General features: G+C 42.4%; 3 protein-coding genes across 3 annotated transcripts in view; 1 reads left to right on the forward strand and 2 right to left on the reverse strand.

Annotated features, from left to right (window-relative positions):
* The window catches only part of LOC125697832 (transmembrane 4 L6 family member 18-like), a 47665-nt gene extending 32483 nt beyond the window's left edge, over positions 1-15182 (reverse strand). The window contains exon 1 of the mRNA XM_048955473.1: positions 13663-15182. Within this exon, the coding sequence (XP_048811430.1) occupies positions 13663-13782 (120 nt within the window). The 5' untranslated portion in view covers positions 13783-15182. The remainder of the gene's footprint in view (positions 1-13662) is intronic.
* Positions 6278-11563, forward strand: LOC125697833 (transmembrane 4 L6 family member 4-like). Its single transcript, XM_048955475.1, has 5 exons — positions 6278-6712; positions 6984-7073; positions 9451-9584; positions 10591-10780; positions 11053-11563. Exons 1-5 carry the CDS (start codon positions 6539-6541, stop codon positions 11068-11070), a joined length of 606 nt encoding a protein of 201 aa, XP_048811432.1. The 5' UTR covers positions 6278-6538; the 3' UTR covers positions 11071-11563.
* A 125-nt stretch (positions 15183-15307) lies between the features above and the next one.
* The window catches only part of WWTR1 (WW domain containing transcription regulator 1), a 45712-nt gene continuing 34577 nt past the window's right edge, over positions 15308-26442 (reverse strand). Inside the window, exons 3-6 of the mRNA XM_048955471.1 lie at positions 24939-25138; positions 19711-19844; positions 19093-19205; positions 15308-18874 (exon numbers count right to left, since the gene is read on the reverse strand). Coding sequence (XP_048811428.1) covers positions 18690-18874; positions 19093-19205; positions 19711-19844; positions 24939-25138 — 632 coding nt within the window. The 3' untranslated portion in view covers positions 15308-18689. The remainder of the gene's footprint in view (positions 18875-19092; positions 19206-19710; positions 19845-24938; positions 25139-26442) is intronic.

The raw sequence follows: 26442 nt of genomic DNA on the forward strand, positions 1-26442 counted from the left end.
ACACACATAGAGGATATGTAACTACATCTTTAACATGCAACTAAAAATTAAACATTTCACTTCTTCTGAAAAACAAAAAAAAAAATCTGCAAATTGTGAGTTCAAGACATCCCAAATTGATGTTTCTTTTAGCATTTCTTGACTCTAGCTATCAAAGGAGCTTATTGTAGAAGAAAATTATCTTCAGCTATGAAAATCTCCCTTTTGAACAGAATCAAATAAAAGGAAGTTAAACGAAGAGGAAATGGAGTGTAAATATGGACTACGATCTCTTAACAAACACGTCCTCAGTGAAACTAGCACAGGAGAGGGACTAGCCAGCTGGAAGCATGGTTGTAGTTATGAGTACAATAAGCATAAAGCATTAAACAGCTCAGTCTCACAGCAAATGTACTAAAATGAATGTGTTACATATTAACCTTTTTATTGGCAGTCAAAAGCTGTACAAATCACCTTGAAGGATACTTATAAATTGAGAGCTATGATCCATGGCAATTCTTAAATTTGAATAAATTCAAAACCATATGGGACATGAATCCAGGGTTATTTGGTTCTAATATGCCTTCCAGCCCACTTCTCTTATTCCTCATTAGCATATTTTGCCGTTCTGTATTCACAGTGATATCAGTGTGCGACTTAAAATACCACCTGTGCCAAGCTACATCTGTCACAAGCTCTTATCTGAACAGAAACACCAGAAAGAAAACAAAGGTCAAACAAGATATGAGGGAAACTGTATGTTATCTGTCCTGAGAGCAGGGGTGGAAATAGCTGGGACTGGGATAGGAAAACACTGTGAAAGAGAAGCCTCTGGTACCCAGTTTCCTCTTGTCTACTTTCACATGGCTCGCCACACAGCTAAGCCACCAGAACCAAAAGAAGTCAATGAAAAGAAAACCAAATTAATTTATTCTGTGTTGAAGTTGTGGACAGCGGTGTAACAACAGCTTTTACTTTGTGCCCACACAGCCCCAGTATGCCCTGCTCCTGTGTAGAGAAGAGCTGACTGGTTTGAATCACCAGTGAAAAGGAATGGGGTCAGTTTCTTCTGTATGTCTACCTCGACTCTTTCCTTCAGAGCTGGAAGGCCTCCTGTGTTCTCCAAAGGAAACTGTACTGATATGATCACTTGTGGCAATGAAGTTTGGAGCTATACAAAAGGAGACATCTCTCAACTCATTTTTCATTGCTCTCTCTCCAAAGAAAAGGGATTTACTTGGTCCACAGTCAACCAGTGTCTCTCCAGTCCTCAGTGGAATGGCACATTAGAAAAGGAAACAGAACACTGTGTTGTTTGTGCCAAATGACTCTTTGGGTGGATTTTATGCAAGGCATTCCTCCAGTATATCTCCTGCTTGCAATTATTGTGTCCCCATATTGATGACACACATAGTGAGTCACTCACCTGGACTCCTACACCCAGATGTGAAGTCCTCAGTATAGGAGAGACACAGACCTGTTGGAGTGTGTCCAGAGATGGCCTTCAGAGGAGTGGAGTGTGTCCAGAGAAGTGTCACAAAAACGAACCAACCGAGGGATGGAACACCTTCCTACAACTACAGGCTGAGTGCTGGGGCTGTGCAGCCTGGAGAAAAGAAGGCTCCAAGGTGACTTGATAGCAACCTGTATCTAAAAGGGAGTGACAGGAAAGAAGGGGGACAGACTCTTTAGCAGGGTCTGTGGTGACAGAACAAGGGGAAATGGTTTCAAGTTAAAGAGCGTAGATTTAGGTTGGATATAAGGAAAAACTTTTTTACACTGAGAGTGGTGAGGCACAGGAACGTTGCCCAGTGACATGCTTGATGCCCCATCCCTGGAGACTTTCAAGGCAAGGCTGGATCAGGCTCTGGGCAACCTGATCTAGCTGTGGTGTCCCTATGCATTGCAGACTAGTTGGACTAGATGGCCTTCAGAGGTCCTGAAGGACCTCTAAGGATTCTATGATTCTAAATCACACAGGTTTACACATATATAGAAACAGACAAAAATACAAATTTATATGCAGCAGCAGAGGCTCAAACAGGCCTTTTTTCAGTTATGCATAGCATAAATGTAATAGTACCTGTAAATACATAGCAAAATCCTGCCTGCTTTAACTGCAAGCAGGACTAGAATTTCTAACAGAAGCTTAGGTAGCTGAACTATATTAAAGATAAGAAAGCAGCTACACAAATCACAAGAGCAAGATCTCATTATCATGGGTCATTGACGCAAGAAGAACTGATCACGACACCTTATCTACAGTTAAAAATCAATAGATAAATCAAAAACACTTACTAGATGGTATCCACCTATCTGATCAAAATAAAATGTAATTACAAAGATTAGTAAGAAATTCATGGCAATAACAACAAAAAAAGGAACTTCTTGCAAGAATAGTACTGATGGCATCTCAGCTGGCCAGCCTATGTATGGAGACAAGGATGGTTAACTAATGTATGATGCAGACGGGACAATCGACTCTACTTTTTGGGTTAACATAAAAAATACATTTGTTTCTGTTTCAGGATCACTGTTTCCAAGTCTTATACATTTGCATTTACAGCCACCATGCACTGCACATTTTTATACAGACAAACAAGGTAAATAGCCGTATTTACATTTATCCTTCTCATTTGTTGAGTTCTTTGTTCCAGTGCTTTCTCAGTCTCCATGTAGGTGGTGAATTGTTGTCTGTCAGTGCTTTAAGAAGCCAGGCAAAGAATAGATAAGCTACTGCTCACATCCTCCTGAAACTAGCAAAACTTTCCGAGTAAGTTTTCATTTCTATTATTTTCCATAGGACACCCCATGGAGTCTATATGACTTGGAAGATGATGAAAGGAGACGCTCTCTCACAGGATGTTGGAAAGGAGTGCCTTTGACTTCACAATTGCTAGGAAAATGTTGAACACAAGGGCTAAAAATTCAAAGACTGACTCCACCCCAGTTACTGTTCCTCATAGTCTCCACAATATTGTTGCTGATGCATGACAATGAGTTCACTGGACCTAATCTCAGATAGAAGGCTGAGATTAGAAAGAACGTAGGCTATGACGGAAGGGAAGAACCCCTTTGAGGAATGGAGTGTGCGAGTCACTCTGGTTTTCAATGGAGAAAGACTTAGGTCAATATAAGTGTTCTTTTCCAGCTCCCTTAAGCCATCCCAAGTGCCAAGCTTAAATTTTCACATGAAGGTTGGTCGTAGTTTAAAAAAGCCATATAAAAATAAAAATTAAAATGAATAAAAATAAAAATATAATTGAACAGAGAAATCTGGCCAGCTGGTGAGTGGAGTAAGAGAGAAAAAGAGCAGGACAGCTGCCCAGGTCATAGCTTGGAAGCTGCTAAGGATCTGGTAGAAGCCACTTACTGTATGTTGGGATGGTAAGGTGCTGCAGACAATACAGTTTAAGCCTTTTCCCCTTACTACAAGCCAGAATTCACAACTGGAAGGAAAAAAAAAAAAAGAAAAAAAAAAGCCATTCTAGTGTGATTGTGATAAGGAAATCAACCAAGCAGTCAGATTTATGTTCCAGCTACAGTAAATATTTTCCTTATGTCTGTTACTGAGTCCACTGTAATACATCATAGCTGGAAGCCAAATTGCAGAAGCTCTCTACCCATTAGGAACATCATAAAAGTCTGTTTAACTTACTGGGTGAAAAATTGAGTGTTCAGATTCTGAATATCTTTATTGTAGAGGCAATAGGAGGCTGCAGAAAGACATGAAAACTGCCACACTGGCCTAGTTCAGACACCTTGCTGACCACCACATGTAGACTGCTGTCTGTTATTCAGGGACTTTTCATTTGTTCCTCTGTCTGCTATTCTGTTGTACAATGGCTGCCTTTTTTTTTTTTTTAAGAAAATTTTACAATAAAGCATAAACCTTTCAAAATGGACTTCAATGGAAAATTTCTTAACTAGTAAAATATAAGATGTGCTCTGTGATAACTCTGCTATCTGTGTAAGTAACATGCAAGTTATCTTGCTGTATCTCTGCCTCTGCTGCACTTGTACTGCACAGTCTACAGTTCCTTGCGTACTGAAGTATAAAACATCCGTGCTCACCTTAAACAAGCTAGTTCATTCCATCTTTTTTTCTACAGATCCACCACCAAGAGACTGCTGTCTCTCATTCCACTGCAACTGAAGGACTGTTCTGTATTTATAAATGAGTATTTCAACTTTGTGTAAGCTACTTTACCTATTATTTCAGTTACAGAACCAAGATATGTAAAAGGTCTTTGGACCGTCAGCTAGTTAACAACAACAATAACAAAACAAAAAAACCCAAACTAAAACATCAACAAAACCCCACCACTCCTTATTCTCTAATAAGGAGACACACATACTTAACAGAAATTTGGCTCCTTTGAGGCTATTGATTCGGGTCTGTATTAAAGGCAGAATGCCAAATGAGAAGTGCCACTGAACTGAGCTTCATGACAGATTTCATACATCCGTTAACAACACTGTTGTCCAATACAGAACTGTTAACAGAATTCCATGTGCTGTAGTGGAATGCACATAGCTAAATGTTTGATAAAAAGTTCACCTCTCCTTCCTCTGTGTGATTTGTGAACGGCCTCATATTTTATCTCACTCCAGAAAGCAGTTGGCTGCTGCAGCTGCCCTTAAAGAGCATCAAGGATAGTTTCCACAATTTTTTCAAGGCACTGAGATTATTTTTAATTAAAGCAATAAAAAAAGATATCAGGAATATATGATTACCAGTTAACCAGTCAAAGACAGCCTTTAGTATTTGCCTGGTTGATTCCCAATATCTAGAAGGGGCACTTCAAAAAAATAAGATTTTTCTGTAGAATTACTCAAGGCCAAGTTGGTGCACAGTAAATAAATGAGCTGTTATTTCACCTACAAAGACTAAATCATAGTGTGATGTTTTTCTTAGTCTGAGACCTGTCTTCATGAATTAAACATGAAGCTCCAAAGTCAAGCACTGTCTGATATGAAAATGGGTTTCATGGTTTCATATTTCAATCAACAAACCTTTATCCTTTCTGCCTGAAATTAGTCAGAACTGGGCTAATGAAAACAACAGGAGTATACCTAGTGTCACATCTAAATTAGCAATAATTATTTTTTCTTAAGTTTGATACTTATTTTACAGCAAAAACCTCAACTTGCTATCTGCCAGAGGCAGTATCTATCTGCCATCAATAGTAGCACTTTCACAATTTAACTACCTTCTAATTGCAGATTAGAACTGCACACACAGTGAAATCCAATTCAAAAATACAGTTCTCTAAAAACACGAGATCCATCCCTCTGGTAAACTGCTTTGTGTCTTTTTTTTTTCCCTCTTTTTGTCTTTTCTGGCAAAGAAAGATGAAGCTGACAAGCCAGCCTCCAGTTCCAACTACGTTTCTTCAGCATTAGCGACGGCTCGAACTGTCCCTGCCCCTGCTCCACCACCTCCTTGTACCGGCAGAGATGTCCACGTGCCTGGTGAGGAACCACATCAGGGCACTGCTCTGCAGGGAGTTGGATTTTTTTCAGCTGGACCATTTCTGTAACGATAGCGACCGATTAAGCCAGCTTATTCAGCACTGCTACTTAATCTGAAGCTACAGCTTCAGCTTGAGATGGCTTTGGACAGTTCAAGATGATATTCTTCATCACAGCACAAGTTGTGCAGGACAAAATGCCATGCCTAAGCACCCAGTACCTCTTAAAGAGCTGCAGGGCCTGCTTTAACACAGCTGTCTGCTTGAATAAAATGCTGCATGCTAAGTCACCAGAGGCTCAGCTTGAGCTCAGAGTTTGCTTGCCACATGCAACACAATTTTAAATGCAAATTTTGCCTGAGCACAGATGAAATGTCAGGCTTTGAGGGAACATAAAATGGCAGGACATGTGATGTGAGTCCACTGAAACTTCTCTGATCCTTATCTTTTGTTCATCGATATTGGCTGCAAAGCTCTGTTTTCATATTAATTCAGTACATACATATAGCAAATCTGCAAGCTATCCGACCATTTCAAAATATCAAATGTGTAGCTCAGCTTTCTCAAAGAAAAGCAAATTCATGGAACTTTTCTACTGCATACAGCTATTGTTAACGCAAGCTGATTCATTATGTGCTTACTTTCACCTACAAAAAAACACTCTACAGAGTGAAGGACTGTGTATTCCAAGAGTGATGATCTTGGACTAAACAGAATTTCTATCCATAACCTGAGCTCAGATAACCGAGGGCTTAAACATCATTCACATTAGTAAAATATTAACAGAGGTTACCGGTTGTCATAGTAAAATGAGGGGTTGCACTGAACGTAATTTCATTTATGGAGGTTCAGAAAATTGACATCATGGCTGTGAGAACATATAAATGACGCACACGCTGTTGTTCAGATCAGCTGCAGCAACATCTCTGAAGGGAGTATTCTACGGGCTGAGTTCCTCTAGAGGCACTGTAGAAACCAGATTTTGTAAGATAGACTGAGAAGCTCCTCTTCAGAAAACACTTCTGAGAACATCTGAGAGATTTTTCCTCTGTCTTTCATTGTGCTTGCGATTTCTTTTAAAAAACATGTGCACTGGAGGCTGTGCTAAGTGCCTGGGAATCACACTTATCCCTTTGGCTGTGCTGTGTATACTCGCTAACATTTTACTGTTTTTCCCTGGAGGAAAAGTGGCTGAAAACAATGACCACATTACAGACGAGGTTTGGTACTTCGGAGGGATACTGGGATCCGGCGTGTTGGTGAGTACATCAATTCGGACGTTCCCACCTTTCTTCCCCCACCTCAACCAAGACTTTTTGAAGTCTTTGCATTGTTGAATTTTCTCAGTAGCACAAATGCAGTCTCTGACACTGCAAATTCTTCTTTGATAAATAAGTTGAAAGTCATGAAATAGTTCGGGGAAAGAAATCTAATTCAGAGGTGAGAAAACAAAGATGTGGAATTACTGAATTCAAAAGCAAATGTAACTTGAATTTATTCCAATTCAAACTGAATTTCTGTTATTGGCAGATGATCTTTCCTGCCTTGGTGTTTTTGGGCCTTAAGAACAATGATTGCTGTGGATGCTGTGGTAATGAGAGCTGTGGAAAGAGGTTTGCGGTAAGTGAGAGGAAATGTAGCAAAAATGTAAGAGCTATATTATGATCAACAAAATACATGTTTCTTCTGTTCATAATCATGGAGGGACAGACAGACACTGCCCAGACTGTGAGACACAAAGCAGGCATAGACAGCAGGTTGTCAGAGCTGTGCTGCACCTCCGATGTGCTACGGATACACACCGGTACTGCCTCTTATAGCAATAACAGCACTGCTGCAATCACAAGTAAAGTGAATTATGGAGAGTTCTGCATTTCATTTGGCACAGCGTGACAGTTCTCTCTTCCATTTTTTGCTGGGAGTTTCAAAAATTATTTTGGTAGTTGTGCATTGTGTTCCCAGCTCGTTGCAGACCCATGCAAGGGGCTGTGAATATCTGATTGGGTTCACAGAAAACTTCAGGTTGGAAAAGACCTCGGGAAGTCACTCAACCCAACCTTCTGTTTGGAGCAGTCATCTCTAAACCGGGCTCTGGTCTGAACTTACAGCTTTCTCTAAGGCACTGCTGAAAAGTCTCAAACAGGTACCTTCAGATGCCAGTAGACTTCTCAAGCGCTTTAGTTTAAAAGTCAGAGTAGATAAAAAATAGGAATATTTCTATTAGGAAAGCGTATCCTTCTGAAACAAACTGTTGGCATACGGAGATCATTACACTGCTTTACAACAAAACAGATTTTCAATTGGAAAAAAAAAAGAGAGAGTGAGAGAGAAAAAGAGCAATGGCTGAGCCCCACAAGGAGCCTTCCATGACCCCCTGTGAGGCCGTGTTCCTGCAGTCCCAGTAGCGCAAGGAAAAGATGGAGTCTCACTGCCAGCAGTGAACATGGCTTAGCTTAGCTTTCGAGACTACAAAGAATGCAGGATCTAACAAACTATAAAATATTCTGCTGCCAGGCTTCCACTCACACCTGCACAATTCAGTTGAACTCAGAGCATGTCTATATGAGGTGAGGTGAGCAGCTGTGAGTGCTCTGCCCATTCTCAGGCAGGTGCACCCAAGCTAAGGTATATGTGAGGATGGCGCTTTCCCTACAGCAATGTCCATCCTGCAGTGCTGCCCTTCACAAATGATGTCAGCGTAATGCCTGGACGAAAGACTGGGACTGCTACTGCAGCCACCACGCTGTATTAAGAGTCCTGGCGGGCTTACCACAGCGTGACTGACAACCGAATCTGCTCTCGTATTTTAACAGAAGCATCATTACCTCGATGTTTGCTACATTAATGTAATTTTTAAGTTAGCCCCCATCAGATATCTAAACACAAAAATGTATGTCTGTCAGTGTCCAGCAGGCATTTGGACAACAACCTGGACTTTCAGTCAGCTCCGAAAGGGCCGGGCAGTTGGATCAGATCATCTTTGAAGGTCCCTTCCGACAGAGCTGTTTCGTCCTACCAGAGCGCTCACACAAGAGCACTGTGATGAGCTCTATATGTAACACTCACAGACCTGAAAATGCTTTTTCTTTTTTTTCCCCTCCACCTACATCAGAGCCATGGCACAGGCTTCCCAGAGAGGTGAGGAAGGAATCTCCTTTTCTGGAGTTATCCAAACCCAGTGGGACGCATTCCTGAGCAACTGCTGCAGGGAACTGCTGTGGGGAGCGGGACTGGCAGAGCCCCAGAGGCCGCTTCTGACCTCTATGGTTCTGCGATTCTGCGATCCTTTCACTGCAATCCAATAAAAGATATTCCCTCTACCTGCAAACTATTATGACTACCTCTGTCTACAAAGAAATAACATTGGACGTTCTTAAAGTTCTAACACAGCATTAGTTTTTGAAAGATTTACTTACATATTACTGTATGTGAAAATCTTGTAATGGAAAGCCAGGAAAATAAGGACATCCTTCTATCAATTCCACCTGCACTGCTAGAGCTAATGATGACAAGTACATGGAAGAAGATATCCATAATAACATGAAATGTGAAAGGGAGACTAGGGAAGGAAAAACAAAATTACTTGGCCCAAATATGACCAAAATACCAAAGTTAACCTGGACAGGGTACTGTAGATTTTATTAATGCCACAAGGGGTCCAAGACTTCATAATCTTTTGTGAAAGATCCACCTTGGTGAAACATTGTGCCTTGAACAGCCATTTATTGGATACATACTGCCCAAGTGGGAAGAGTGCCATCTGCTGTGACTGTACCAGATCCTTCAGTCCTCAGGCAAATTCTTTTAAACCTTCTACATAGGAGTGCAGCTATGCAATATACATCGACCATGCAACTGCAAACTGATAGATTTCAGCAATTCTGCAGCTGACATTTTTGACTGTTAAGAGCTGAGCTTAGGGAGTGTACATTCACATGAATAGGGTGCATTTCAACGTCTGAATGACAACTAAAATAATGTCATTTCTCTTCGTCAGATGTTTTCCTCTATAATATTTGCTGCTATTGGAGTTGTGGGAGCTGGATACTGCTTTATTGTGTCAGCAGTAGCCATAAACAAAGGCCCGAAATGTAACAATGGATTACAGTGGCTCTATCCCTTCAAGGACGGGTAAGTCAAGACAATCAGAACAAAGAAAAGAAAAAGAACAAGATATATGTTTTAAATTTGCGATATTTATGGTTAAATTTCCAAATCTCTTATTTAGCAGTTGGGATTATACTACTTGTCTAAAACAAAGGTGTTCTTCAAAGGCTGAGCAACGCACAACAACACTAATTAAGAAGCAGGAGCAGTATATAAAGAATAAGAGAACCAATCAAAACTACTGAGTTTCAAGGGAGCCAACAAAGAGAAATGAATGCACAACCCTTCAGTTTCTTCTTGGGATTATAAGCAATATTCAGGGATAAGTTACACCTACATTAACAGCAGAGACGTCTCTTCTTGAAATATGAGGTTTTCCAAATAATTAGTACTTCATTTTATCTTAGTCATGTAATTTGTCCCACTACAACGAGAACGTGTGGGCTTCTCCTTTGCGTTCTCCAATTCCAGAGAGGACAAAATGCAATGCTATCATGCTGTAACAGAACAAAGCCCAGGGTTTCTGCCAAGGGAGAGTTAGAGACAGTGCTGTACCTCGGGGGAACCCCACGGCTCTTGGGTGCCTGGGAGCTGTATTTAATTCATGCACCACGAGATGTCAGGACTGCTTTGTGCAACAGCAGAGCTGACGCCACAAGCAGGAAAAGCGACTTCACATTGAGGCATGAGCAGGCAGCCAATTCATTTTGGCACACACTTGGCTATTATTTGATAATTTGCTCTTCCCAGAACAGCAGGGCCGTCCAGTTGTTTCTAAAACAATCTCATCTCTGATTGTGCCTTATCTTTCTAAATTAATTACTTAAACTGATCGAAGAACTACACAAAAGAATGTTCTAATGTTCTAACAGTACTAATGTTGTCATGGGAATTATTTTTTACATTCTTGAAACTCACAGAATTTTGGTCACATGTTACAATTATTGTTGCTCTATCAGCCAAAATGAATTGCCTCTTTGCCAGCCAATATCATCTTCCAATCGCTTTGTTTCCCTCCTTTACTATCCAGGGATTACTTAGGTGACCAAGGCTTGTGGAGCATCTGTCAGTCGCCTGCGGACATTGTGCCCTGGCACCTGACCCTTTTTGCTTTGCTATTGGTGATGAGTGGGATCCAGGCAGTGCTCTGCGGCATTCAGGTTGTGAACGGACTCTTTGGAACGATCTGTGGGGACTGCACATGCTGTGGATGCTGTGGGGTGAGCACCGATTGACTTCTCTTCTGATTTTGTGTACTGACAATTGCTGCAGATGCACTCAATGGGCCAGTCTGAAAAGCTGAAGCAGCGTTTGTTCAGCACTACGATCATATTTTCTAAAACCTCAGTGCTGTCAGGTGCCCAAACAATCACTTCAGCCCTTATTTGTGGGGTTATCCAACAGCTCCCTAAAGCCCCTGGACATCGTGAAATCCTGTTAAAGTCACACGAATAGGAGCCACTGAATAACCTCTGTGATTTCCTTCTTCCAGGGTAACGGGCCTGTCTAAAGAACACCAGCGGTGCAAAAAACCCTTCTCACCTCTTGAAACCATTTGGGAAAGGTTTCAGCAGCACCGCCTCTGCTAGGAAGATCAGAATGAAGGGCACTTCCCTACACCATAGGGGTGAAGCCCTGACTTCTCTCCAGGCACCCATGTGCTTGAAACCTCTCCTCATGGAATAAAATTAGCAAAAGTCAAATATCATAATCATATTTATTTTTGTAAAACAGATTCCATATAGAATTTTGCCTGAGAATTCTCTTTTTAATGTTAATAGCTTTCTAAATGTAGATCACCAAACAGTGCTGATAAAAGTTCAGTTGTTATGAAATTTTATCTGATTTCTTCTGAAGTTTAGCAAATGGGAATATCATAAACAAGTGGAACTTCTTTTGAGGATATGTTTATGTGTGCAGAAAAGCAAGGACTTCTTTCTCCCAGGTCTGCTATCTATAAAATAGAGACTGTAACAGAAAAGATTTGTGGATCTCAGCGTTTCTTTTCTTAATGGAGAAATAGGCATATTTAGCAGCACTGCTATGCAAGAAGCACACAGTCAAAGCAATGGGCTGAAGAACAACAAACTGCTGCCAACAGTCTGCAGCATCATGAGTCAGCCTGGACTCCACCACAGCCAGCTTTAGGAACTCAGTAAGAAAGGCCAACGCACAGTTTTTAGCAGCTTCCCCCACTACACTCGGAGATGGGAGGGGCAGAGCAGCATGGCGCTCCTGGCACAGTCGCACTGTGCTTGCAATTTACTTTCTTCTTTTTATGAAAAAAAAATCTTTTAAAGAGATAAAACCATTTCCCAGAGAAATCAAGAAGGAAATAGAGATTGAAAGAGAAGGCTGAGGGATTCAGACCACCTTCACCCTTCTTACAAAAGATGCAAAATCTTCATAACCCTGCTTGCCAGATTGGCTTTCTGGGGATTTCTACTTCCCCAAAGCACTGACCACATCTTTTTCCTCAAAATTTCCCTGAGACAGCGATTCAGTGCCCTGTTTTCTCAAAAGTGTATCTCATGCATTCTGTGTCTAAAATACATAAAGAACTTTGAGGATTTAAAAGCAGTAAAAGCTGGTAAGCGTTATGCAAAAAACGCTGAATAGCCATGCATACACACACACACATAGAGTTAAATTAATACAAGCAAAGGGGTGTAATGATACTTTGTGCAAGATGATAAATGATGAAAGAGCTCTTCAGGAACAGCTGTCTCTCCCATCTGTTACCCTGCATTGGTCCAGAATTTGAGAGCACCCTTTATATCCCCACCCACTGACACAACCATTTTACATCTATTCTTTCATCTGTGGTTAGCAGCTGTCCTGCACCCCATCTTGCATTTGTCTTGTTTTATTTATATAAAGCCTTTGGGAATATGGAATGTTTCTCTTCAGCATTCAACAAATGGATGCACAGCTACATGGTGTACGACTCAGATTTATTAATAAACCAAACGTGTAAATCTGTGGGGGAGTTGGGATAAGAAATCAGGAAGCTACAACACCTAAACAAAAATACCGGGTGCTTCATGAGCCAATGATTCCAAGATGCCCGACAGCGGTTTCCTAACAACAGCTGATAAGTCAGTATTGAGATAAGGCACACACATCTTATTTTGTGATACAGCTCTGGGGTGTACTAAACAATTCCAAAGGATTTCCACTGATGTGTCAGCAGCACTGCTCCTAAGCCCCCTAAACGTTAGCATTTGAGGCAAGACAGAAACCCAAACTAAAGACGACTGCAGGTAAAGCAGAGCTCAGCAGTCCTGACCACCTTAGACAGCATGCTCAGTTCCAGCTGAACACGAGACTCTTTGCAAAGAAATTCAGGGAGCTTACAGGAAAACATCGGCATTGTTCGTAACATCTCAACGTGAACGCGTTGTTTAAAACTTCATTACGTGCTCAGTGACTGCTGACCAGAATGCCACGAGCACAGCCGCCCTGACACTGGGAGGCACTTCTTCAGCTGGGAGTTTACATAAAAAGAAACACAAAGGTTATTTAACGACTCAGATCACAACGTGCTGACTGCGTGTGCGTGCTTTGAGACCGCGTTTAGACGCAGGTCGGACAACACCGGAGCGCTGCAGAACACTGTGGCCGCAGCAGCAGGACACGGCAGCCCTGCGGCAGCACCACCTGGCCAGGATCGGCGCCTCAGTGCAGCGCTGCGGAAAGTCTGCTTCTACATCTCGGAAACAACACACGTAAGGTTGAAGCCATTTGCGCTTCTTTTAAAGCGTTCGCATCAGCAGAGTGCGAAGGACGATCTCTAACATGGTTTTAATCGGGAGTGTTCACCACACGCCCTCAGTCCCACCGGACGACAGACCGACGGACCACGACGAGGCGACGGCGGCGGAATCCGCGCCCGGGGCTGCGGCGCGGAGACCCCGCAGAGCGGAGCGGATCGGAACTCCGGCGGTGGGGACGCAGCGCCGCTCGGGCCCCGCGCGGCCGCACACGAGGGAAACGCGGGGAACGCCAGAAGCAACGGAAGCAGCGGAGCGCCCTCCCACCGCGGCCGCGTCCCTCCCTCCCTCCGTCCCCCGCCTGCGCTCGTCTCACAGCCGCCTCCTACCTGCCGCCTCCGGGCCGCCCCGTTCCTGAGGAGGGTGGGGGCCGCGTGCTTTGCGCCGCGCGGAGTGTCCTGTGGGTCTCTCAGCCGCGAACGGCTCCTCGAGCCTTCCTCCCGCCTCATTTATCCTCTTCCTCCCTTCTCCTTTGGCAGCGCGAGCTGCGGAGGCAGCAGCCGCGGGTTCCGGAGCGCTTCCCCCCCGATCTCCGCGGGGAGCTCGGAGCTCTGGGGCGTCCCGGCGCTCGGGATGGGGCAGCGCACGCCGCGCAGCTGCGAAGTCGGCGTTTGTGTGGGCGCGCGGCGCCGCTCGGGCGCGCGGTTGCGCGGCGGAATCCCTGCGCCTCTCCGCGGTTTGCAGAAGTAGAGAAGGCGGTCTCGGTTTTTGCGGACTATTGCGTTCATTTTTAATGATCGCATTTCAAAGAGTTAAAAGATACCTGGGGGAGGAAGGGACGCGTCGCTCACAGCGAATTGTTGACGGTGGAAACTGAAAGCTTGGACGAACAGTAGAAAAAAAGCACGAGGAAGATTTGGGCTGAGGCGATGCGCTGATAACGGCGGTTTGGGAGCAACCACCCCGCACAGCCCCGCAACGCCGCGTGCGTGAGCGGGCGCCAGCCGCAACGCCGCGCGGCCCGAACGGCCCTTCTGAGCCCGGCAGGGGAAACGGGGGGCCCGACGGAGGCACCGCTGCTTTACGGCGTTGGCCGAGAAGGGCGGACTGTCGGCACGCTTCCTGCTGAGCCGCGCGGCTCCTCGGCGCGCCGCAGTGCCGCAAGTTCTTCTCAAAGCGGTTTCAGCCGTCCGCCAGCAGCGCCGCGCCGCGCAGAGCTCGCAGAGCGCCGCGTGCCGACGTGCGGCGGAACCGACCCGGCAGCGCCGAACGGAGCGACCGCCGAAGGCCAAAGGGCCGTGGTTGCCGTCCCCGTGAACGCGCTTCTCCATACGGGGTCATAACGCGGCAGCGCTGCCCGGTGTTACGGTACATTTGCACGCCTCTCCACGCGCGTGACTGCAGCTCATTGCTAAGCGTAAGGAGAAATGCGATGCCACGCCGCTCGCTACAGCGGCATTCACGGAGTCTCTGTGCTAACACAAAGCTCTGCTACGTTTGCAGCGTAAACTTTACACCGTTCACCTCTTGGCAGATCGCTGCAGCAGTCGCGCTCCCCCCGTGCCGTTACTGCACAGCAGCCGCCGATCCACGGGGAATGTCTTGCACTCGTGGCGTCAGAGTTTCTGCAACAGCCTTTTAAGATTGGAAAAGCCAAGTGCAGTTGATTGGTTTTCATTTCCCACATTTCTGAACATTCAACATCTGCACACGAGTTCAGAACGTCTTCAGAATTATTCTCCATGTGCTACGACAGCAAAGACAAACCCGGGACGTTTGGGTTTCTTGCCTCGTTGGTGCAGAATGTGAGAAACTCCTTGGTCCGCATCAGACTGAGAACAACGGACCGCCTCGGTGCTCAGAGCAGAGCACGCAGTGCTGCCGCTGCTGATGAGGGGCAGCTGTGAGCCGCGCTGTAACGGCTTGCGCCGCTGAGTGACCGAGCAGCAAAGCGGCCCTGGGAGCACGGGAAGCGTTAGAAGCAAAACTGTAATGATCGCTGATGCCCAAAACAACTCATAATGAACTGAGATGTAAACGTAAAATGCTTTTATTTTGCATGGAGCCAATCGCTGAATTAAAAGTGCATGCCTTTTCCACAGAACAGACCTTTACCTTTATTCCAAGCATGGGTCGCTGGGAAGCACAGAGCAAAACCCTCCAAAGGGGGAAAAAAATAAATAAACAAAAGAACAACAAATATGCATCCAAAACGTTCCACTTAATGTATGTGTTTTTTCATGTATGAGATCAGAGAAAAACATCTTAAAAAGCACAGAATCAAAGCCTTGATATAACAGGCTGATCTGTGTGCTTCTGATACACATGGTTTGCTGCAACATACTCTAAATCAAAACCAAATGCTCACGTCATATAAGTAATATATAGAAGTAAATAAAAAAGTTAAAGTGTTAGCACGTACAGGGATGCTGTATAATAGAAAACAAGTTTACCTGAACATCCCTATTTTTCTGCTTAAAACAGACATTTTAATCCTCTCTTTCCACTCCAAAACATTCATTTTCAAACAGGCAAACCCGCCCCCCTCCCCCCTGCCCATGATGTCCTGGCAGTAATCCCATGGCACAAGCTGTAATTTCCATTACTAGGAAGAAAAGCTGACAATGTAAACCATCACTTCTACCTTAACTATGATTTGATTCACAACTGAGTAAAGATCTGACCTAAGATTTTGGTCACGGCTTTACGCTGTGTTCAGTGTTTCAGGTAATAGCACCTCTCTGTTCCAACTGTGATTTTACCAATAGGAAGTAATATGGAAACGTAGTTTCAGATTTTTTGCCTTTTTAACTCCTTTGAACCTTGACACACAACCACCCGAAACACAGCTGACAGAGCAAGCTGCTCTTAAGCTAATTCTGTGTAACATCAGACTGCACCAGAAAATGGTATCAGTTCTCATTGCGAGAGCTGCCACCTCCAGCTGATGAAAACCAGTGCAGCCAAACAGCACCGGCTGCCTACTCTGCATCAGCCGAACACTGGACCCGCTTGGAATGTGATGCACTACGACCCAAACTGACGCCGGTACCGGCAGATGGACAAACGGTATTGTCTAAACATGACCGAACGATGTGCCACAGCAAGGGAATCCCACGAGAACACAGCTCTGCAGCCACCGCCACTTCCTGCAGCACTGCAGTCTGTCAGGCCGTAATGCAGCACTGGAAAGTGGCCTACAAGTCAGCACTACAGTCAGGTGCCAAAAATCTCCCGTTTCTTTACCATGCCATCAGGTGTGTCACTACAGAACGAAGCCTGAGGACATCCATCTGTCGTTGAGGCTGACACCCTGAAGAGATCCTTAAAAGAGATTATTCATAATTACAGTAACGCTGCTTGGCCCTGCCCGGTCCCTCGTTTGTTGAAAAGGAATTTCTCTTACCTGGACATGCAAGCTAACATTAAAAACAAAGCAAAACCAAAAAGAAACAAATAAACAGAAAATATCTCTCCCCTCCCTCCCCAAAAATAAAAGAAACGTAGTGACAATTCAGTAATTACACTCTGTGCAGACAATTCTGCTGTTACATCTCGCTTTATATTAAAAAGAGAAAGTACAAAAAGAGCTGCTTTTCCCTCTGTAGTACAACTTCATGACTGTAGGTCTTTGCCTTCCCTCTCCTGTTCCAACTTTTGGTGTGTGCATTTCAGTTTCCACCTTTCATACACTGCACACCAGCTGTGTGTCATTCACAGGGCAGTTTACTGCATCAGTTCTTCCACCACGCCTTCTGCTGAACACCAGTGACTCACCTTCTGTACATCCCAGTCTGCAGTGACCCTTCCCACTAAGGATCAAATTTTGTCACATAATCATTTGACTTCCAAACCTTCTCATGTTCCCGTAACTTAATCTCTGACCTTTACACCTACATTCATGCAACCAGATGGAAAAAGTCTCAGTGATCAATATTACAGATCTTTATCATTAAACTGAACAACAGCCACTTACACTGAGTGCCATACCTCCTCCTCTCTCTGCATAGCCTGGATTAAGCTCAGAGAAAAGTTTTAGTGCCTTTCATAAAAATACATATTTTTCAATATTAAAGGCATAAATTCATAGATCATAAATAATATAATTTCAAAATATTTAAGAATTTTAGGACTTCATTTGCATTTCGGGGGAGTGTATGCTTAACATCCTTGATGCCTATTCAGTCCCAAACCTCTCAAAAAGAAGCATTTGTAGGGAATACAATATGTAGGAGTGCAAAAACATTATGCTGTGTGTTCTGTACACTGATTACAGTAAGTGACAGACTTAAGAATGGTGCAGCCTTACCAGACCAGTAACAACACTGCTTAGTTTTGCACTGATAAAGATAACATCTTTTTTTCATGTATAGAACTACATGTACAGTTTGACATTGTCAGTTAAAAACATTACTAAAAACAGTACTACAAGCATTTTTTTCACACTACATATGATATTACCAGGTTGTGACACGTTTTTCTGTCCTGACCTCAACAGCACATTTTTGCATTTAATTGCCACGTATTAGTATATAGGAAAAAATGTTTGTTCATGTGTTAAATTACAAAATTGTAATGCTTAATATAATAAACATCAAAATCTAAGATCTACTAAAAAATTGCTGGTTTGTAATACATTGTTTTATTTTAAAAGGCAGCAGTTAGTACCAGTTGGATTGTTTTACAACACTGTAGCAGTGTGAAACTTGCTAAACAATACTGGTACTTTAAAAAATTAAGCATAGTTATTATCTGGAAACTATACAGTAATATATTGGGGAAAAAAAAAAAAAAGAAAAAGGAAATGGCAATAGTACTCCTTGTGCCTTTACAGATCTATGAAAATTATCATGGCTGATATGGATCAGTTTTAATCTATATTCCATACAGTACAGTTTTCCTAATAATAATTAAAAAAAAGATTTTTAAAGCTTAAGTAAGTTGATAGAAAAACCTCTGATACCACTGTCATAAACGCAGCAATAAATCTGCTTGCATGGTCTGATGCTGTGCAGCTTCTGTGAACCAAGTGACCTAGGAGTTAGCCTCTGTGATTCATTAAGGGTTTGTGACGTTAATCAATACCTAGAAGATCATCACAAGCATGCACAAACATCATTTAGTTTCTATCCTAGAATGAAACATTTCTGCCTGATCTGGAAAGGAAAATGCGTAGTGTATATTTTCTGAAAGAGGAAGAAATATATATTTATACATGTATATTTCTATATGCATTTTATATTTAAGTTAGTGTCAGTCAAATCCAGGCAGAGATTAAACCAACCATAAAGATGACATACCAAAAGTCACTGAGGCAGTGACCTCTCAGAATTTTCTGATATTTTGCCTCTATCTAAAGAGGAAAAATAAATGCTGAATTGCATTTCACACTGAATCAGCATTAGAGAATGGGTGATTAGAGCCATGTAAGGAAGGGCTCATTTTTGCTGAGTACTGATTCCACATCATTGAGAATAGGGATTAAGTCTTCTGACTCCAAAGTCCCAAGATCAACGTTTGTTCCTGGAAGACAGTCGAGGAAATCAGGGAAACGCGCTTGTTGTGCATTTATGTTCATTGCTGTCTGTGCTACCGTCTCCCCTGGAAAAATTAAAGAAGAATATTTGAAATCCCAAACCTTATGGGTAATCTAGAACAACACAACTGATACAAAAATTAGCTCCTCCATTTCCTGTAAGCACTTCTATCCTCTACAATGTCACCTAAAAAACCCCCCACTATGCAATTATAAAACAGCACTAGATAGAACAAGATGCCATTAATACAATTATACTTTAAGCTAACTCAGGGCATTCTACCTGTATCCATCTCATCTACGTTGCTGAGGAAATCTTCAGGTGTCGTTGGTATACTGTAGCATCCTAATCCCAAGCCACTGTCTGTACTCTGTTCCCTGGAATGGTATGGCCCACTGTAAATTGAAACATGAAAAAGGCTCAGTAATGGTGTTCTGTTAGACATTGTCCCTGATCGTATCGTTTGAAAAGACAGTGCAAGAGGTTAGATATTAAATACTGAGTCATTAAGCCTCACCTTCTTTTGCTGGCTTCCAGTGCATGATTGCAAATTCAAAGTGACTGAAGTGAAGTCACGTTAATTTTGAAATATACACATGTACATACACCTCTCTAAACAAAAACAGCTCTGATAACCTAAAAGAAGTCAATTTATTTATACTTGCATTATGCACTTAGAGTATTCCACATGCACATACATACAGTACACTTTAAACCACCTGCTACCATTTGCTTGATTTTTCTACAGTTCCTTCAGGAAGTGTAAACTGAAAGATTTCAGGTCATCCCCTATACTGTACCCCTCTTCAGAGTATGTACAAAAGCAGATGGTTTAGGAAACTACTTTAAAGAGATGGCTTTAAAAGTGTGAATTGTCTAATGAAGAGAACATGAACTTGCCTGTTCAAGAAAGGGTCAGATCCATTGTTTGTAATAGATCTCATATCTTGGGTCATGGCAGCTGTGCTCATGGCTGTCTGAACTGCAGTCATGTTTTCAGAGTCCATGGGAAGCTGTCTGCACAATGCAGCTTCCTGAGAAGGCAAAGAAATATAAGGGAAGGAGAGTTATTCCAGCAGTTCAGCACCACTGCAGTCTCATAACAAGAAAACACGTTATATCTGTCCACATTTTTATTCAGAAAAGTAATTCTAAACCATAAAAGTGATGATTATTTGTTTACACCGGTGTGAAGAAAACTGTGATGTTGTAGACAGCAACCGTCCTTCACACCCACCTGTGCTGCAGAATCTACTGGAGGCCTCCCACAGTGAGAGAGGCTTCCAAGGAAGGTGGTTGATGCTGAAAGCCTATCAGTGTTCAAGAGGTATCTGGCTAACACCCACAGTAATAGGCTTTAACTTTTGGTCAGCCCTGAAGAGGTCAGGTCTTTGTATATTCCAACAGAACTATTCTACTCTGCTCTACTCTACTCTACTTTGTAATCTAGTTGCTACTACTGCAATCTAACGTGCAATCTTTAAAATTTATGGTTTGAAATCTGGGAAGGGGAGCCAGCACCCCTTCGGTGCCATGAACCTCCACAGACACCAACGGTGGCCCAGATCAGCATCTTGGTGGAGCTGCTGGAGAACCTGGCACAGCAGACTCCTGTGGCAAATGCTGCTGTGTCATCAGTAGATTCATTCACAGAGTTCACCCAGAAAATGTTGGGTAACTTCTGTAATTTTGCATCCTCACTTTGCTAGACACCAAAGCAGAAGAATCTAACTTGCCATCCAAAAGCATTTAACAAGTTAGAAAGACCAGGGAAGAATTTGATCCAATAATTTTTATAATGAATTCTTTGCTTAATAATAAGTGCCTTCTTGATCTGTGTCTTGCATACTGTCTTAAAGATTACAAATGAGACTGAAGAAACTTGTTTCAACTCTTTGTGATGGTTAAATCTCATTTTATCTGCGTGAGACAACCATGACATCTAGTGGTACAGAGCTCTAATACAAATACTGTTTTGCTCCATACAGATGTCCCAAATGAACATCCTCACACCTTAAAAATAATAAAGCTGTATCAGTAAACCTAGCTGACTCAGCCTAATTATTATTACAGATTTTTGGGAAGTAAGAAAAAGAAATACTTCATTTAGTAGAAAACCATTTTCCACTGAATCTGTAACTCCTACAGTAAAAAAAGACGAACAATTTTTGAGCTTAGAGTGGGATGTTCTACTATGTTTGCAATTGATTCAGTTAGTGAGGAGGATTAATTTGGTCTCTTCATGAATAATGCAACCACGATTCATTGGAAACCAACAAATATTGGTGCCCATTATCATAACGCTTCATTTATAATCAAATTATCAGTATAGTCACTGATTAATAATTACATTAGATCATGCAATTATTTAGTAAATGCTAAGAATAAAAAGAGTGAAGATTTTTAATAGCTTATGTATGGTAGCTTATGTATATCAGTTTGTTTCTCAAATGACAATACCTTTGGTGATATTTTATATATAATTAAAGTGGCTGGAGTCTGTGAAAAAGTAACATCTGAGAAAATGGGCAGACCTGCTTTTTTTAACTGTCTATATAGAAGCTATTTGAAGATAATGAAAATATTTTTTAACATATAGCAAGTAAATAGCAAAAGCAACAATATAAGCAAAGCTAATACAAGCAAGACAGAGAGAAAGAAAAAGACAGACAGAAAGAAGAAACTACAAAAGGTAAAGGAAGTGAAACAGTCAAAATGAAGCAGATTAGATTTAACTAAGATTTATTTTGCTGAAGACCAATCCAGAAACAAAGTTCATGTTTCTGATAGTCGGGCAGTGCGAATTCACATCTCACAGGACACAGTTGCCTCTAATAAAAGTAATATCAGAACAAAGGGAAGAAGAAAAAAAAAAGTCTTTCCCCTTGGTTTGTCAACATGTAGAATGCTGCTTACTACTTTTCTGCCACTTCTGAAAATCAAATGCCATTTCTAAAAAATAAAATGACAAGGAAGACCTAGATGCAAGTATCTGTCTCTTTCAGAATATTGTAACTATATCTTAATTAAAAGAGGGAAGATTTAGTCTGGACATAAGGAAAAAGTTCTTTATGCTAAGAGGAGTGAAGCACTGCCACAGGTTGCCCAGAGGAAAGCAACACAACCAACAAAACAGCAAAGTACAGTAGGGATTTCTGAAGCATCAGCTCCTGACAAAATGCACTTGCACATACAATCCAGGTACACTGCAAAATGTACCTCCAGTGGCACTAAGAATGGCAATACTGCAGTTGCAGCTGTGACAATGTACTCTTAGCCATTCTTATCACCTCCTAGCTCCCAAATGCAGGAGTGCCTCCTGTTGGTCAGCAGAGACCATCCTTGGCACTTAGTTCACAAAGGACCAAGTGCTAGGGCACTAAAGCATAGGTTTAAAAACAATGTGATTTTCAAAATAAATAACAACAACAAAAACAAGCAAACCCCACCCCTCAGTGTACTGACAACATTAAGGCATGTCAGAGGGCTCTGACAGTGATGATTTGCAAAATCTTTAAAAGCTTCAAAGGATTGCAGTATATTGAATTATTCAGTGTCTCTGAACACAGCTCGGATGTAAGCTCCTTTTAAGCTGTGTGCCAACTAAGTCTATAAATTCATTGTCACATTTCCTGGAATCCTTCCTAGCAGAACTGAACTGAGCTCCATGATCAGTAGCCAGACAGTCATTTCAAGCTGGGGCATGATGGTGTCTGAAGGGAGTTTACATTGCTAGCCACTTCAGCTCCTTTTCTGCCAGCCCTCATTCTCAGGGCAGACGGTGCAATAGCTAGACATTGCCTGTGCCATGGGTCTGACCGCACCAACCGGTGCAGTGGAAAGAATGCAGCAGGACATTTTCCTGTTCAGGATGTAGCATGTCAGTAAGCAGCAACTCTTCAAGAACAAAACACTGACAAATCCTCATCTGCATCCCCACGTATCATTCCCTCTACAGCTGTTTTTGAGCTCCTGTACCCTTCCACACCCACACTTATGGAAGAGGATCAGAGATCAGAAGGCAACATCTGACCTTTCTGTGACTCCCCGTCCAAACAAGGCAGAAGATGCAGAGAAGGGTGCTAGGATGTCTTTCCAGTACGGCTTAACTGAGACAGGGGAGGTTTAGGTTGGATATTAGGAGGAAGTTTTTCACCAGAGGGTGGTGAGGCACTGGCACAGGTTGCCCAAGGAGGCTGTGGATGCCCCATCCCTGCAGGCATTCAATCCAGGCTGGATGTGGCTCTGGTCAGCCTGGTCTGCTGGTTGGTGACCCTGCACATAGCAGGGGGTTGAAACTAGATGATCATTGGGGTCCTTTTCAATCCAGGCCATTCTATGATTCTATGACCCTTTCAAGATTTCTAACTGACACTGCTCTAATGACTTCCACTTCCAGGAAGCCTCCTGAGCAGTAAGCACATTCTCCCTTTTCCAGCTAGAAAGCTGGGGGGAAAAAAAAAAAAAAAAAAAAAAGATCAGTGAGAAAGACAGCTTTTTTTGGAACGAAAAAACTGAGTAAGAAAACAATTAAATGGGAGCTGAGCCATTCTAGTGTTCCGAAATGCACAGCACTTCCTGCAAGGACTCAATCTGCTGCGCTGGTGGTATTACCAACCAACGTGATAAACAAATTCCCTGAGCAGAGTGCCTCCAGCACTGCATGCTCCTCCAGGCTGGGAGTGCTGCTCCACCCGAGCAGCTGCAGCCAGGAATGGCTGCGGGGAAGCCAGCAGCTGCTGCCTGGTGGAAAGTGGGTTTGTGATCTGCAAAAAGAATTCCTCCAGTCTTGTTCAAGTTCTCTGCACCTCCTTGCAGCCACCTAGCAGCAGCGTGCACACTTTACTCAGTTTTTCCCTTAGGTTATACTTAAAAAGCAAAAGCAACAGCAAAGGATCTGACCCCAGAGGGATTTGCCACGTCCTTCTGAGCTCCTGCTCAGGCTGATGGCTGGAAAGGCACAGAATTCTGCTGAAAAGGATAGATTTTACATCTTGCTATCTGTAAGTGGTGAGTATGTCATTAAAAGCTAAATCAGTTCTGAAAATTTTAGTAGTACGAAGTGATACTGTCCTGCTTTACATAATGCGTAGCTCAAAGAAAAACCGTAAGCACAGTAAAGTTGAAGTCTTGAATAAGCACCACACTGCACTGCTGAGCATGTATCAGTTTCAACAAAAAACACACGGTAAGCAGGCAGGGATACCAGCCCTTGTGTCAATGGCTCGACTGTTTTGATGCTTAATTTGCTGTTGTCCTGAGCAAGAACAGGGCCAAAGAAAGTAAAAGTAAAGGAACATGTTATTAGCATGATAACAATATGATGAAACTCACACCAGATGTGCCCACTTTCTTCCATTTCTATTATGTTCTCTACTATGTCCTCAGTTCTGGACAATAAAGGCGAAGGTATATACAAGGCTTAAGATTACCAATCAAGCGAGAGAACAGCACACTGAACACAGTCATTCTACATGCACAGACGATGTAGCACAATGTAATTCCCACAAATTAAGGGTAGTGGAAATTGCGCATGGAAACAAGACAGCATCTGCACAGTTTTCACACTCAAACTTGAACCATAAAAGTCAAATTCATGATGTGAGTCAGTAAAAAATGTCAGAGACATTAGCAGACTTGTATCTGCCTTTCACCACTGTTCAGCAAGGGCATATTTGTAACTATGAGAATGTTCCCCTATAGCAAAGATGATGGGAATAATCACATGTAAAGACAGGTAAGTGTTACTTCAGGATTTCTAAAAGGACATCGTTTTAATGATTTGTTTGGTTTTTTTGTACAGCTGCAAGAATTGTAAATATTTTTTCTTAATTTTGTAAAACATCGTTTCTTTAAATTCTTGTATGCTTAGAGGAAGGAGGCAAAAGTGAAAAATGCAAATATGATGCAAATACATCATTATAAATTGTTTATACAAATATTCTCATTACAGTGAAAAAATGAAATGTTTTCTCTTTTCACAAAGACTCCATTTACATTCCCATCCTCATTTTTTGTTATCCTCACCTAAAGCAATAGTTAATTGTGACATAAAGCAGCAATGCTACCACTTGTACCTGGTAAAAGAAAAGTTCTTGAGCAAAACAGAAGTGCATCCTCAACGTTACCTGCCGCATTAGCTCCTCTTGGCGCATCCTAATTCGTTCCCTCTCCATTTGGATTCGCTGGAGCCTCAACTTCTGCTGCTGCTGCTGCTGCGCAGTCAGCGCACTGGGCACGTTCAGCAGGCCTGGCTGCGGAGTCTGGGAAGGACAGCTTTGCTGTGAGATGGATGAGCTGCCTGTTATTTGGTGCTGGTGATTCATAACTGTGGGAAAGAAAAGAAATCACGGCTGATTATGTATAATTGTACTTTAAGAGAACAGAGAGCCCAGGACGCATGTTGCTCATCCACAGCGAATAAGGCATTATTTGAATTACTGTACTTCTAATGACTGAGATAACGAATCTACTTGACAAGACTACTGCTAGTAATTGCTTAATAAATATCCTGTAATATTTTATAGGTGTGTAAAACTCAAATACTTATAATATAACAGGTATTCATGATCATCTTTTGAGCAACCTGATCTAGTGGAAGGTATCCTTGCCCACGGCAGGGGGTTGGAACTAGCTGGTCTATAAGGTCCCTTCTAACTCAAATAGTTCTATGATTCTATGATCCCAGCATCCCACTGATATGCAGCAAATGATATGCAAACTTTCTAATTGAAAACTCTACAAATGTGTGCCTGTGTTATGCAGTAGAGTAGCCAAGTGATTTCTTAACATTTTCTTTATTGTCAGATCGAAATTAATTATTGTAAAAATATTTGTTGGCACAGATAATGATGTCTGTTTGTGTTTTCCACCCCTATGAAAGAGATGCACACTTTTGATGACATGGAGATGAGAGATCTTCCAGTGCTAGGTAAGAAGCAAACCTAGTAGGATGTTCTGCTCCTTGGCAGGCAGCAGCTTTCCTGTTCTGGTTTAGGTTGTGACACAATTAGTTTTCTTCACAATAGCTTGCGTGGTGCTGTATTTTGGATTGATGATGAAAACACTGTTGATAGCACACTGATGTCTAGCTGCTGCTGAGCAGTGCTCACACAGTCAAAGTGTTTCTCCTTCTCACTCTGTCTCCCAGCAAGGGGCATGAGGGACATGTAAGTCTAAGGGGGTAGCACAGGGGGACACAGGTGATCAAAGAGATATCCCATACCAGATGAGGATGTGCTCTGCAAGAAAGGCTGAGGTGAAAAAGGAGGAAAGGAGGACATTCAACGTGATGGCATTTGTCTTCCCAAGTAACCATTACCTATGCTGAAATCCTGTTTTCCTGGAAACATCTGCCTGCTGATGTGAAGCAGTGAAGGAATTCTTCCTTTTGATTTGCTTGCATGCACAGTTTTGACATTAACTCCGCTTAACTTTTAAACAAAACCTATCAGTTCTCAGAAATGCAATATCCTTTGTGAACCACAGGGTGAATAGTTCTTCATTTCCTCCCCCACCTTCACATTTCCAGCAAAAAACAAATAAGGTGCCTGAAATCAGTTTGAATGATAAGTGGTAGCCATATAGTGCTTTAAAAATTCATTGACATTTTTGCAAGTATTCTTTCACTGA

This window comes from Lagopus muta, chromosome 9, assembly GCF_023343835.1.
Source record: "Lagopus muta isolate bLagMut1 chromosome 9, bLagMut1 primary, whole genome shotgun sequence".
In the NCBI taxonomy this organism is placed as follows: Eukaryota; Metazoa; Chordata; class Aves; order Galliformes; family Phasianidae; genus Lagopus; species Lagopus muta.

What these genes read in the sequence shown, in the direction of transcription:
- LOC125697833 (XM_048955475.1), top strand. Translation starts at nt 6,539, where the DNA reads ATGTGCACTGGAGGCTGTGCTAAGTGCCTGGGAATCACACTTATCCCT. An exon ending in TACTGGGATCCGGCGTGTTG is followed by an intron (nt 6,713 to 6,983) that starts GTGAGTACATCA and finishes TGTTATTGGCAG; the next exon opens with ATGATCTTTCCTGCCTTGGT. An exon ending in CTCTATCCCTTCAAGGACGG is followed by an intron (nt 9,585 to 10,590) that starts GTAAGTCAAGAC and finishes TTTACTATCCAG; the next exon opens with GGATTACTTAGGTGACCAAG.